Below are 13708 nucleotides of genomic sequence, written 5' to 3'. Positions count from 1 at the left end.
AATGAATTTTACATGCTTTCCCCTACATGCTTTCTTTTACTGCTTTCCTTCATATGCTTTCTTTACATGCTTTCTTTACTGCTTCATTTCAATACAATGCAAGTTTACATCTTTGAGTGTGATGATACCCTAGGATAAAGGATAGCCTAGTTAGGGATCCAGTCACCTATACGGATTAGGCTATGGTTCGTGTACAGGGTGATCTCATGATCGTTGTGATAGAGTATACCCTAGTTCCCAATCGTGCTCCGCACGATTGGTGCACCTTCGCTACTCTATGCCATTGAATGGTTCACTTAGTCATTAGCCTAAGACGCATAGCTAACCGGACATAGCTAGCGCACACGACAGTCTAGACGTGATTCATAATCTAAAATCTACTTTGTAGGAGTAGTGTTAACGTTAATTTACATGCTTTCATTAGTTGTTAGAAAAACCTTTCAAAATCTCATCTTTTTCCGTTTTACACAAAGTGTAGTAAATTAGGCCAGAAGTGTTTAATAGCTGCACACCAGTCCCTGAGGATTGACACCCGAATTACTCATTGCTCTACTGAACTTGGGAGTAGTTAGGTTTATAAATTTTATTTTTGGTAGATGAGGACCCAAGCCTTGGCGAGCCTATCACTTATTTACTAGCACCTGGATAGATAGTAGATACCTAAATCTCCACCTCCAATGAGTTTGCTAGGATGAGGTTATAGCTTAGTTGACATAATAAAAAAACCGTGATGAGGTCGTTGTTGTTGCTTGGGTACAACTTCACCATAGAAGAAAATAACAAAAAAGGCAATCTAGTGCACAAAGCTCCCACGTATGCGGAGTCTGTGGAAGGGGCGGACCACGCGTAGCAAAAAAAAGCATGCACATGTATTGATGATTAGCACAAAAGAAAGGCCTAAAGGCAATGCTAGACATGGAAGGGGAAATAGGACGCATACTTGAGCAAAATCTCCAATGGCATAATCTCGTACAAGAACATGACCATCTGGCTGCAAATTAATAAAACCATAACAAGCCACATAGACTAACAGCATAAACAAAGAAGAAATGAGAAAAGGCAAATATATCTAGCAATAGCACAATGACATGTCAAAGCTACCTTAAGTACTCTTTTAATGTTCTGTAATATTAAGGGCATCTTCTCTGGGGAGACTGCGGATAGCATAAATATCTGCTAAATATGTTAGGCATATATTTGCTATATAGACACAGCATCCTGTTGGGGAAAAAAATGAATGGTGGCAGCACCCATGCAAATATGAAGAACAATATCTAGACAATGAGTTAAAGAAACAATTAAATGCAAGAGCAAGAACATACCAAGGTAACAACATCAACAGAAGAGGGTCTAATCTTCTCACAAAGATTGCCATTCGTAACATCACAGACAAATGCATTTATCTGGTCTTCTCTGAAAGCCAAATGCGACTGCATTAAGTTGCATAACTAAACTTAGGCACAATCCCACCTTACTATTCACATTACAATTTGCGTAACTCTCAACATTAATAGATTCATTTGGTCGCTAAAAAATAAGCAAATTAATACCATAAATAGGAAAATGAAGATGGCAAAAATTCAAATGCACAAACACATGCTTTATTGATCAAATTGACAACAAAAAAGGACAAACCTTTACAAGAGCTATAGCATGTGGTGAAAAATCACAAGCATGAACATAAATGTTAGGATATGCAGCCACAAGAGGAAAGATAGTATTGCCAGCTCCACAACCAACCTGCAACATTTTTTAATCATTAGTTATCGACAGTAAAACAAAGGAAAAGAGAAAAGGCATAGATATCTTTTTTAGTACAACAAAATTCCAAAGTTTCAACAGTCGTCAAACGCGCCGATGGCCTTGCACCTTGCAGCATCTCTCCTCCCTTTACAAGGGGGGCATTAGAATTCTGTGGTTCAAAAATTAGGATGAGTGGTCTTCCTATGAGGTGTGTAAAGGCATGATTACCGAAAAAAAAGCTGTCAAATATATTACATTTATACACATGATGTACCATATATTGCCCACAATCAATGCCAAATATACTGCCTACTTGACCAGAACAGTCTACAGTGATTTTCCCACTTTGATATTGTCTCCAAAAGCCTGCTTCTGTTTTTAAAAAAAAAAAAAAACTGGCAAAAAATGAAAATTGACACAGAAAACATTTGATATATTATTTTTAAAAGCTGTTTCCAAAGAAAAACACACCACCACCCAAATATAATTATAAAGTAAAATAAAGAATCAATCAGAAAACAATAGATTTGCATTTTTGTCATTTTAATTTTTTATAAATATAAATGGTTTCTGGAGAATCACTTTTGAAAACAAAATGAAACAACTCAAAACCAATCTTGTAGACACCGAGTGAGTCCATCATGTGCTTGATGTACATAAAGGGGCTCCAACTTTGACCTAAAAGTTTAAGCCAAGCCTTTGCTCCATTTATGCATATAAGTCACACTTTCTTGAACTTCTTTCTAGTGTGGGATAATTTACAACTAGTACTCCCAACAATCTCCCTCTCCCAATCCTTGAGCAAAAGCTACTATCAAGTTTAACATGCACCAAACAAGAGCCATGTGTCACATATGGTTGCTTTTTCTAGAACTAGAATGGCACGAAAAGAACATTATTTTTGGGGGAAACATCAGGTGAGCAACCTACCACCCCTAATGTCCTTCTAGGTGTTAAGTGAGTACACCAAGGAGCATTGGGGGGCAGGCTCTAGACATCCTCAAGCAGTGTCTTGGGATTTTGTGTGGGATTAGGAGTCTCATGGACAACCTAATGAAAAATGAGGACATGCATCACTTGACGGATGTGCATCCATGTTGGCTCTTAAGTTTACACTAGGTAATTTCATCTTATACCGACTATCGAGGGATGTTAGAACCTCTATATGTCTGTCTCAAGCACTATATGGTGTCAATTCCCCTACCTCCGATTTGTAGGTGATTAATAGCAGGTACTCTTACAAGAGGATCATGTTATAGGGATGGGAATTACCCCCACGGCTCATGGAATATGAATTCAACACCCTCACAATTCAAGTCATGATTCCTCCGTAACCATCTCAGTTGAGATGGTTGTCATGCCACAATATTTAACCACTAAATTGGATCCATGAGCATTTCCATGTTTTCACATAAGTGCAAACTTGGTCCAGTCTTGTTGTCGCATAGTCATGACTCCATCGCCTAGGCACATTAAGGTGGAGGTGATTCTTTCGTCCTTGGATTTCTATCACCCCGTGACACCACACCTCCTTCCACATGTTATCACACTTATCACCACTCTTGCCATCACAGATCAAAATCCACCACTCAAAAGAGAGTGATGGATGCATCCTGTCAACATTTGATCCATACTAAATGAAGGCTAGTAGGAAGGTTCTAATACTACTTGTTGGAACTAGAAGGGTCCAGAGTCCATTAGATGCATAAATGAATAGACTACCAACTCAACCCAAAAGTTTAAGCCATAATGTCTACACTCCATTCATGTATTGTTTTTGCCCAATAAAGAAACTATTTGACCTAGGTTAATAGTGAAATTGAATACATATTTCATGGCCACACAAAAAAAAAAAGTAATACGTCTAAAAGTATTTCAAAGATGCAATTGGCTGAATACATCATTATTGAGAATTGATTAGGTATTGGACACACACACAAACACTCAAGTAATCATCTCAGCCATGCAAATGCAAACGAGGCCAAATGGGGGGACGCCATGTGTGTGCACTCATGAGAGAGACACATGGATAACCACGTGCTTGGCAAATTTGGGTGGAAGTAATTAATTGTCCACTAGGGTCAAAATTTTGGTTAGATATGGTGAAGGGAGCAACTATTACCTAAAAACAATGATCATAGCAATACTCTTGCATATTAATTCAAATGATTTAGGGGATTGAATTGTAGTGGTGGTAGTTGAGACTTGAGAGAGTCACTGGCCTATTTTTTAGGATAGGGAGTGAGATTGAGAGGTTTATAAATAGCCTTGTAACAATTATAGAAAGGAACCTCTACAACATTATTATACTTAATACACTTTTCTTGACCTAGCATCAACCTTTGCCCCTTACACTTCTCCTTTCTTTATCATCTTCTCTATCACTTGTCTCCAATCCTGTCTTTGTTCTTATCTTTCTCATTTCCCTCTTTTTCAGTCTTCCTCTTTCCCTTTCTCTAACTTCTTTTTCCCTCTCCTTCTACGATTTTTTCACAATTCCCATTATCCTTTCTTGAAAGGTAACCCTTACTTGATAGGACACCTGCCATTCAGGATGGGACAACTTGATCTCCCATTACAGCTTTCATCTCTCTTCCTTATTTAAAAGGGTTTTTTTTTTTTTTTTTAATACACATGTAAATCACTCTCTCTTCATTTACAGCACATTTGGTACGTAAGAATGGAATGAAATCTAGAGGAATAGAATCAAATTTCTCACTTGATTTATCTATTCTTATTCCATTTCATTCCAAGAACCAAACATACCGTTATTTCCAATGGGTTAGTAGTTACAAGTAAAATTTCCAACGAATCTTAGGAGTACTAAACATGAAACCATACCTCCAACACAACTTTCCCTTCAGAGGGCGTAGAAATATCCTCAGAAAAGTATCGACCCCAATCCTTCTCCAGGTAATGCCGGTCCTTGAAAAACTACAACCCAGAAACATATAATCAAATATATAAGCAAAGGCATAGCTCAACAGCATTTTGGAAGTACTTTTACTACACCTTGGGTACATAGGAATGGTATGGAATTGCAGAGAATGCAATCAAATTTATCACTTCATTTTATCACACACTCAATTCAAATTTTCATTCCATTTATTTATTATCCCATTTCATTCGGCAAACCAAACATACCTTATAGTCTTACAAAGCTAAAATTGCAGCGCTATATTGATTTTAAAAGCAAGGGAGCAAAAAGGAGCTTCCAAAATGCAAAGCAGAACAGAATGTGTTAATACACAAACGCGAGCGAGCGAGCGAGCACAGAAAGACATTATTTTTTAAAGTAGCGCTGAGGAGGGGGACCTTGTTCTGATGGCGCTTGTAGAAGTTGTTCCAGTACTTGGTGGCGTTGTTCTGGTAGTCGCGGTGGAGGCGGGGATGCCGAGGTCGCCCCGTCGAGAGCGGACGGAGGTGGAGTTGACGAACGGTGATCGGTGAGCTGAATACTGCGAAGCGCGCAGGTAATCTCATCTCCTCGCTGTGCCCCCTGCACTGCCCCGCGGCCGACCAGAGACATGGGCAGCAATGGAAATAAAAAGAACAACGACGTCGCATCACCGTGGACAGTGCCTAGTTCTTACTTCTTTTTCCTTTTCTTGTTTTTGTGTGCCAACAATTTGCTTTTGAAAAAACATCAAATAAAACTCTAAAATTGAATTAATAAAATTAACTTAAATTATAAATATGGTTAAGTTAATCGAATATAATTTTTTGAAAAAAAAATTTATAATTTTGATAATTATTTTGATTAAAAAAATTTAACCAATAGTATGTTATTATTAATAAATGTATACTAAATATATGCTACTTTATATGTGTTTGAGAATATATATTTGCATATCAATTATATATATGTTTCAATATATATTTAATTGCATGTGAATTGTTATGACAGTATTAAATTTAGTAAAAAATGTAGTTTAATGTTCAAAATTTTAAATTATAAAATGTCATGTGAATTTAAGATATAAGTATAACTAAAGTAAAAATATTCAATGTATAAACAATTGAAAAAATAGAAGTAATCTTAAAAATAATTTTTATCATTTTCAAGTGATATGTGATAAGATTGTTCTTAGAGAACAAAAAAATATATGTTTAAAAATATGATAATTAAATAAAACAATTGTAATTGATTTTATTTTAATTTATATATTTTATAGTTTGCATTCTTTTATATATTTATCATTTAATTTTTTTAAAAAAATTATTTAATTTAAAGACAAAAATAAATATGAATTCAATTAGATTTTATATTTTTTTAGTTTTGAAAATATTGACCAATTCTCTAATTCTTATTTTAAATTTTTTGAATTTTTATTTCTATAGTTTTTTTACATGATACAAAACACCTTAAATCACTTCAATAAAATTGATTATTAGTAAGAGATATGATCACAATGTGTACTCAATTTTAAGAGAGTTATACTCACTGAAGAATGCGACCGGCCCTACTGTCAAACCGCCTGCTGTATATCCTCAAGTTATCCGGTCCATCCGGTCCGACCGGCCTAATCGTCCCCAAGTAGGCGTTGTAGGCTGGCGGCACGCACGCAAAGACCCTTCTCTCTCTCCCTCTTGTGTGTCGCGATCTCGCGATCGGAGGCGATTGAGGAACCAGAGCGGAGATTAGGAAACCCTAATCCAGGCACAGAACTACATGGCCACCGCAATAGCAGGCCACAACGAAGACGACGATAAGCACCGCCGCCTATACAACCCTTACCAAGACCTCCAAGTCCCAATCCAAACCCTCTACAAGCTCCCCACCTCCCCGGAGTTCCTCTTCCAGGAGGAGTCCGCCGCCCAACGCCGTTCCTGGGGCGAAAACCTCACCTACTACACAGGTATCGGCTATCTCTCCGGGGCACTCGTGGGTGCCGGTAAGGGCCTCGCCGACGGCGTCAGTGCGGTTGAGCCCGGCGACACCTTGAAGCTCCGAATCAATCGGATCCTCAACTCGTCGGGCCACTCGGGTAGGATGTTCGGCAATCGGGCAGGGGTGATCGGGTTGCTTTATGCTGGGTTGGAGAGCGGGATTGTTGCCGTGAGAGACACTGACGATGTGGTGAATAGTGTGGTGGCGGGGCTGGGGACCGGCGTGTTGTATAAGGCTGCGGCCGGGCCGAGGTCGGCAGCTGTGGCAGGTGCGATCGGAGGGTTGATGGTGGGTGCGGCTTTGGCGGGGAAGCAGGTGTTTAAGAGATACGTCCCGATATAGGGTTTGTACGCACGTCTTTGTCTTGTTACAATTACAATTTTGATCTGTTGAGATATGAGACTCTGTATTTTTATGTTTTAAGTATGCCATCATTTCGTTAAATCCATTGAATTATGCGGCATGGAAGGTGCATGCTTTGATAAACTTATGCCATTTGCTAATTGCTTATTGTAATTTTTAGATCAATTGTTATGAATAATTGCTGGGAGGTGGACTTGTGAATAAAATGATTCTAGTTCACGTTGTTGCCTTCGAATTAATGTCATAGTTGTGATGGTCATTTGTTCTCATTATTCATTGATTCTGGTGATCCATTTTTCTGTTCATGTATGATACATCATTTAAAAATCCTGATTTTGTTACCTGATAGTTGATTGCGTCATTTTTTCTGTTGAAATGGGGATGTTTGCATGGAGATTCGGAGAATGTCATGAATCTTCTAAGCATATGTTTCTTCTATTTGAACTAATGGGGATAATTCAACGTGTTCTGGTGGCAAACTCCACTGGATTTACCATAGATCTTTGAGAATACCTTCCAGTCTTCCACTCTCCATTAGAAGGCCACAAGCTAGTCCACACTCTACAATGACTTAAGTTCACAGAATAAAAGGTTGCTCAAAAGATGTTGGTCCTCCCATCCATGAGCTCCTCTGCTCTTCTATCTAAAAAAATTGTCAGTGTAGTACAACTATGTTCCATGTGTCGTCACTTGTAATATTGATCAAGAAACTAAGCAAGTTTGTTGAGAAAAAAATTGTTGTTAGTGCTTGCTGGTAAAAGATGTTATGAAAATGCGATACATGTAAGGTGATCTTCTTTGAAAAGAAGAGAAGGGAATAAGTGTATGTGCAAGCTAAGTTCCATGATTGTTGAAGTAGCAGAATTGGGTGTGTTCATGATTCATGAAGTTTTATTAGTGTTGATGAGACTGATGAAGTTGATTGGAAGGTTGGGCATAGCCCACTTGGTGTACACCTCTCCTCTAAAGGGGATGACTCAGGTTCAAATCTCCCTCTTATTTACTTGCACATAAAAACAAGGTATTTACTTATACATAAAAACAAGGAATTATAAATAGATGAGGGAAACAATGTGAAACATGTTTTGCAGATGTATTGATTCTCGTGGACCCATTAACTAGGGTTGTATGTATCTAAGCTTCAAAGATTTGGAAGAGAAATTCAATGCAAAATGCTGATAAGTTATTGTTTTGTTGTGGAACCAGTTGTAAACTAAATTGAAAGGCACCACATAGTGCACACGTGTGTGTGTGTGTGTGTGTGTGTGTGCGCGGGGAGGGAGAGAGAGAGAGAGGAATTTCATTCTTGAGTAATTGAGAGAGCGAAATAGAGAGGAATTTCATTCTTGAGTAATTGATATATGGATCCACTTTGAATTCCACAATGTCTTTGACTTTTTTGTCATTGAATGTTCTATAGTTTCACTAACATTATGGCATGTTGGTTCATGGTATTGAAGATGGCCTTTGGGCATCTCTTTCAAAGATATTTGATGTTTAGGAATGGAATGCCCATACTTTATCATATTTTGTGTCAGCGTCAACATGGAAGATTCCTAGCAATTTTTAAGTGATTCTTAATTTTTGGGTGTGTGAGGCAGCATTTTACCCATGGTTTTAAATCACGGTAACAGGTAGCGTAACATAACGGTAACAAGTGTAAAAGGAAGCGGGAGTAGCAGATGTTACATAATGGGAAGTGGGTGTAACGACCGTGAATTTTTTTGAAGCATGCACAATCTTGTGCATATTAGCGTACTTGCATGTTTTAAGCTTTTAGCCATTCTTAGAAAGAGTTTGTGTATTTTGGATCCTTTAGTTCAAGTAACTAAGTTATTTGGTAAGGGCAACAAGTTTACATTTGTTTTAAACCACCATTGATAGAAAATTATGTGTGTGGGTAATTATACTTTTCATTGTTCTTATCTGTGATAAATTCTTATGTGTGCTAAATTAATTACTAAAACAAAATACATTATACACTCCATTAATCTATTAGACACATAAGTCATACGAATAATATAAATATAAAATAGCTAGAAAATGAAGAAGGTTGAAGTTGAAAATAATAGAACATAAATATCACATTACTAATATTATCAAAAAAAAATATTTTCCTAACAAGTTAGTATTTTGAAATTGTTAATTAATGCATCTATTGTGAGTATTTAAAGAAATAGTAAATTTTGTATCATTGTCATCCTCATTATAATCTTTTCCCCCTCTTGCCACTTGGTATATTGAGAATGATATATGAAAGAGAGAGAAAAAGTGAGAAAAAAAAGTAAAAAATAAAATATTTTTTTGGTGTAACAGTCCTGTAGCGGTCACGTAACGGTCGTGGTCTGTAACGGCTACTACGGCCGTGATTTTTCTTCCCATCGATTTCGTGGTGTGTAACAGTATCGGTAACCCAAAAAATTGTTACGTAGTCGCGGCCTTTATTTAAAACCATGATTACCCGTAATTGCAAATGACCTCCCCTCCACCAACTGAGGAATTGTGGATATCCAATTCAGGGGTGGGGAATTTCCCCCCAAAAAAGAAAGTGGGAGAATTGAGGTAGCATTTTCCGCAAATAACCTCCCCGCCACCAACTGAGGAATCATGGAATACCCAATTCAGGGGTGGGGAATTTCCCAAAAACTCCAGCTGAGGAATCGTGTTTACCCAATTTATGGGTGGCAAATTTCCTAGAAAAAGCCAAATGAGGAATCGTGGATACCTAATTCAAGGGTGGGGGACTGCAACCTAAGTGAGAAAACTAAACCATGAGTTTTGTAATGGCGTAGTAGCTTTAAATCCATGTGTAGAAAGAAAGTCAATCATGTATGAAAATCAAGAGGAGGCAAGATATGCATCGTATCGTCAGTCACCATTGGAGAGTATCCAAAAGTTCTTCCAACTACAAGTAGCATAGAAGCTGCAATGTCCTCTAATAAAGTAACAAGTCCTCTATTGAATAATTGGGTAAAATGAAAGACCTAAACTCAATGATAAGTCTCTCCCTCTATTTATAATATATGTCAAGTACAATCGAAATGACCATAATACCCCTACTAACTTACACTTATTACAAACCAGATTCCAACAATTAATAATAATGCTAAATGACTAAATGACCATTAACACTCCCCCTCAAGCTAGAGCATATTCCAGCTTGTTACAAATGAATTTCACATGAGTACCTCCCAAGGCTTTAGTGAACAAATCAGCAAGCTGAAACCCGGACTTCACATGAGTGGTTGTAATGAGCTTATGTACAAGTTTTACTAGAATAAAATTGCAGTCAGCTTCAATGTGTGTTGTCCGCTCATCAAAGATAAGGTTGGAGGCAATATGAATAGTAGCTCAATTATCACATCAAATCCATAGGCTAAGAATGTGTAAAATCTAGTTCTTTCAACATATTCTTCAGTCAAACAAATTCACATGTAGTGTGCATCATAGCCCTATATTCTAACTTAGTACTCGACCTAGCCACCACAGTTTGTTTCTTGCTTTTTCAAGACACCAAATTACCACTGACAAAGATACAATACCCAATTGTGGAGCTTTGGTTGGAAGGTGACTCGGCCCAATCTGCATCTATACATCCCTAAATATGAATGTGACCTTGATCCTGATATAAAATACCTCCCTCTGGTGCACCTTTGCGATATCTCGAAATGCGAATTACTGTATCGTAGTGGCTTGTTCTCGGAAAATCAAGAAACTGACTCACAACAATTGTTGCGAAGGATACATCTGGTCGGGTGACTGTGAGTTAATTCAGCTTTTCAACAAGTCTCCTATACCGACCTGGGTTAGGCAACAAATCACCTATATTTAGCACTAACTTACCATTGGGATCCATGGGTGCATCAACAGGTTTGGATCCCAACAGCCCGTCTCGTCTGAAAGATCAAGAACATACTTTCTCTGTGATAATATAGTTTCTGTACGAGATCTCGATACTGTGGGAATAATAAGGAAAATGCTACAAAATTGAAATTTGCTTAAAGGCACGTTACAATGTCGTTTTCCTTAAAACATTATTTGCTTCCACCAGATTGGTCTATATTGAGTCTACAAATACGTTTCCAAGATACAATGATGTCCAGATTATGATTTGATATCAGTTTGCGTTATACACAAACAAAAATTGATTACAAACACCCTTAGAGTAATCTGAACAAATTTTCTGAAATTCTATCTCTGTAGATAATAGAATCTAGAATTGAAAAAGATACAATTTGAGGAAGCTTTTTCTATGGAAGAGAAGGAGAGAATGATGAATTTTCTTGTGTATTTCGTGGAGTTAACCCTGCCTATTTATAGACAAAATTATGCCTTTTCCGAAAGGTTGCATCTGTTCCAAAAGGTTGCATCCGTTCCAAAAGGTTGCATCTCTTAACCAATTTTAAGAGATTATTCGACCTTGTCATTTATTAATGACCTTTCCTTTTCCACTTTTTCAATGTGGGACGAACCCACATAACTTTAAATGCTTTAGAAAATTCATCAAAAGAAGATTTTGAAAACCCACCCATAAAATCGTATATTTTAGAAAATATTTCAACAGATACTTCTATACCCAAAAAGTACTTCAATGGTCCTAAACCCTTGGTTTGAAACTTACTCTGTAGGAAAAGTTTTAGGCCTTGGAGTATAATGATGAAAAACAAGGTGATCAACTGCACATCGATGAAGGCCAAACTCAAGTACTACAGCACTAAAATGGCCAAACCATGCCCTTGGTGATTGTTTTAATCCATACAATGATTTCTTAAGTCAACATACTGAGCTTGACTCCCCTTGAGCAACAAATCCAGGTGATTGCTCCATATATACCTCCTTATAAAGATCACCATGTAGGAAAGCATTCTTCACTTCTAAATGATGTAGAGGCCAATGACAAGTGGTGGCTTAAGAAATGAACAAATGTACTGCGGCAATTTTAGCTACCGTAGAGAATCTGTTTGAATAATATCCCTTAGCAACAAGGCGGGCCTTCAAACAAGCCACAAAACCATAAGACTAATTGTTGGACCAACCATGAAGAAGTCACTAATAAATCATTACAAAACTGCCACAGCACCAAGAAACTCAAACACAGCCCCCAAGAAAGCAACTCACAGCACTGAAACAATTGGAGAAGTGAACCACTGAAACTACCATGGAGAAATAACCAACTAACTTATATAACATCTTCATAGCCTCACAAAAACAGCTTATGAGCACTGTCACTGCTCCAAGAAAGTCACCAATGACTGTTACTAACACCGAACAACAACTGATGAATTACCATGAGTGCATGGTTAAACAAAGATTGGATCTTTGAGAAAAACACATGTCCAACAGCTTGATATTTTGATATATGGAAGGAATTAGATCATTGAATCAAAACAACACAGCAAATCCCATTGTGTCAGACCCACTAAACTCAAGAACCATTGATAAACTAATTCTCGAAGCATCAAACAACCATTCCTTGGGTGCTGCACTTGAGCAATTAATAAAGGTGAGATCTTTGGGCAAAAAGCATCACGAAAAACTCCAAAAACATGTTAATAGAGAGATTAGGTCACTGCTGGATCATTTCAGGTCAAAACCATGCCTGACAGTGGCTTCACGTGCCTGCACGTGAGGTTGGCCCTGGCAACCTTTGTCCGGCGCGTGAGGGCGCATGGGACACTACTTGAAGGTGGGATTTCAGATGGGGGCAGATCAGCAGTGTCTGTGGTGACTATGGTGTTGTTTTTGACAAATCTATAGTGGATTTGATGTTCTTGAATCGGCAGTGTCACCTAGAAAATTCCAGCGACTGATCTGAATTTCTGCTGCTGCTGGCTGTTTTCTAAGGTCATAGTATCATTGAAAAATCTCATATGATGATAGACATGCAGCGGATTTTAGGTTTCAGGCTTCAGTTTGATGGTGGTGGTAAAACTTAAGGTTTAGGTTTCAAATCATGCTTTGATACCATGTTGAATAATTGGGTAAAATGGAAGACCTAAACTCAATGATAGGTGCCTCCCTCTATTTATAATATATGTGAAGTACAATGGGAATGACCATAATACCCTTACTAACTTACACTATTACAAACCAAACTCTTAACAATTAATAATAATGCTAAATGACTAAATAACCATTAACATCCTCCAAACAAGAAATCAATTTAATATCCAAATCAATTAGCAGCTCAAGCGAATATGCATTTGGTCCATATTATAGGACGATGGACAATGTTTCACTAGATTTAATTAAGGAAAATGTAGATGGAGAAGATAAGAGCCATGGAGGAACAAGTTTACTAAATTGGGAATAAATAATCTTAAGGGGATTTTCAACAATAGGTTTCATCATTAAAGAATTTTCAACAAACTCTAGAGCAACCGATTGTTCCTCTTTGGGTGAGAAATGGAAAATTGAGGTTTAAGAGCAAGGTCATTGACAAGCATGTCTATCCTAGTAATTGGCAACTCATCTTGTTGTTCATTGCAAGCGCAACAGCCAAATTTAGTGACAAATCAAGGTCCATCTCTGACCTATAGGCTCCAACTGTGCTTAGGGTCACTAAAGACAAGTCTATGACCTCATTTTGAGAAGATTCATGACTCACATCCACAGAAGGATCAAAAAATTGTGCACTAGTTATATGCAAATCATTTATGTAGTCATGATATTCTATTATGCAAAATTTGGATGGGCACTTTTGATATGCTC

The 13708-nt window shown here is 37.5% G+C and overlaps 1 protein-coding gene across 1 annotated transcript; it reads left to right on the top strand.

Annotated features, from left to right (window-relative positions):
- Positions 1-6152: 6152 nt before the first annotated feature.
- LOC131164955 (mitochondrial import inner membrane translocase subunit TIM23-1-like) lies at positions 6153-7236 on the top strand. Its single transcript, XM_058122522.1, has one exon. The coding sequence runs from the start codon at positions 6416-6418 to the stop codon at positions 6974-6976; it is 561 nt and encodes a 186-aa protein (XP_057978505.1). The 5' UTR covers positions 6153-6415; the 3' UTR covers positions 6977-7236.
- Positions 7237-13708: the final 6472 nt, after the last annotated feature.

Source organism: Malania oleifera, chromosome 9, assembly GCF_029873635.1.
Source record: "Malania oleifera isolate guangnan ecotype guangnan chromosome 9, ASM2987363v1, whole genome shotgun sequence".
Lineage (NCBI taxonomy): Eukaryota > Viridiplantae > Streptophyta > Magnoliopsida > Santalales > Ximeniaceae > Malania > Malania oleifera.
The sequence above is the reverse complement of the archived record's forward strand: the minus strand, read 5'-3'. Positions and strand labels throughout refer to the sequence as shown.

Excerpts from the sequence above, each read along its gene's own strand:
- LOC131164955 (XM_058122522.1), top strand. The coding sequence starts at position 6,416 with ATGGCCACCGCAATAGCAGGCCACAACGAAGACGACGATAAGCACCGC.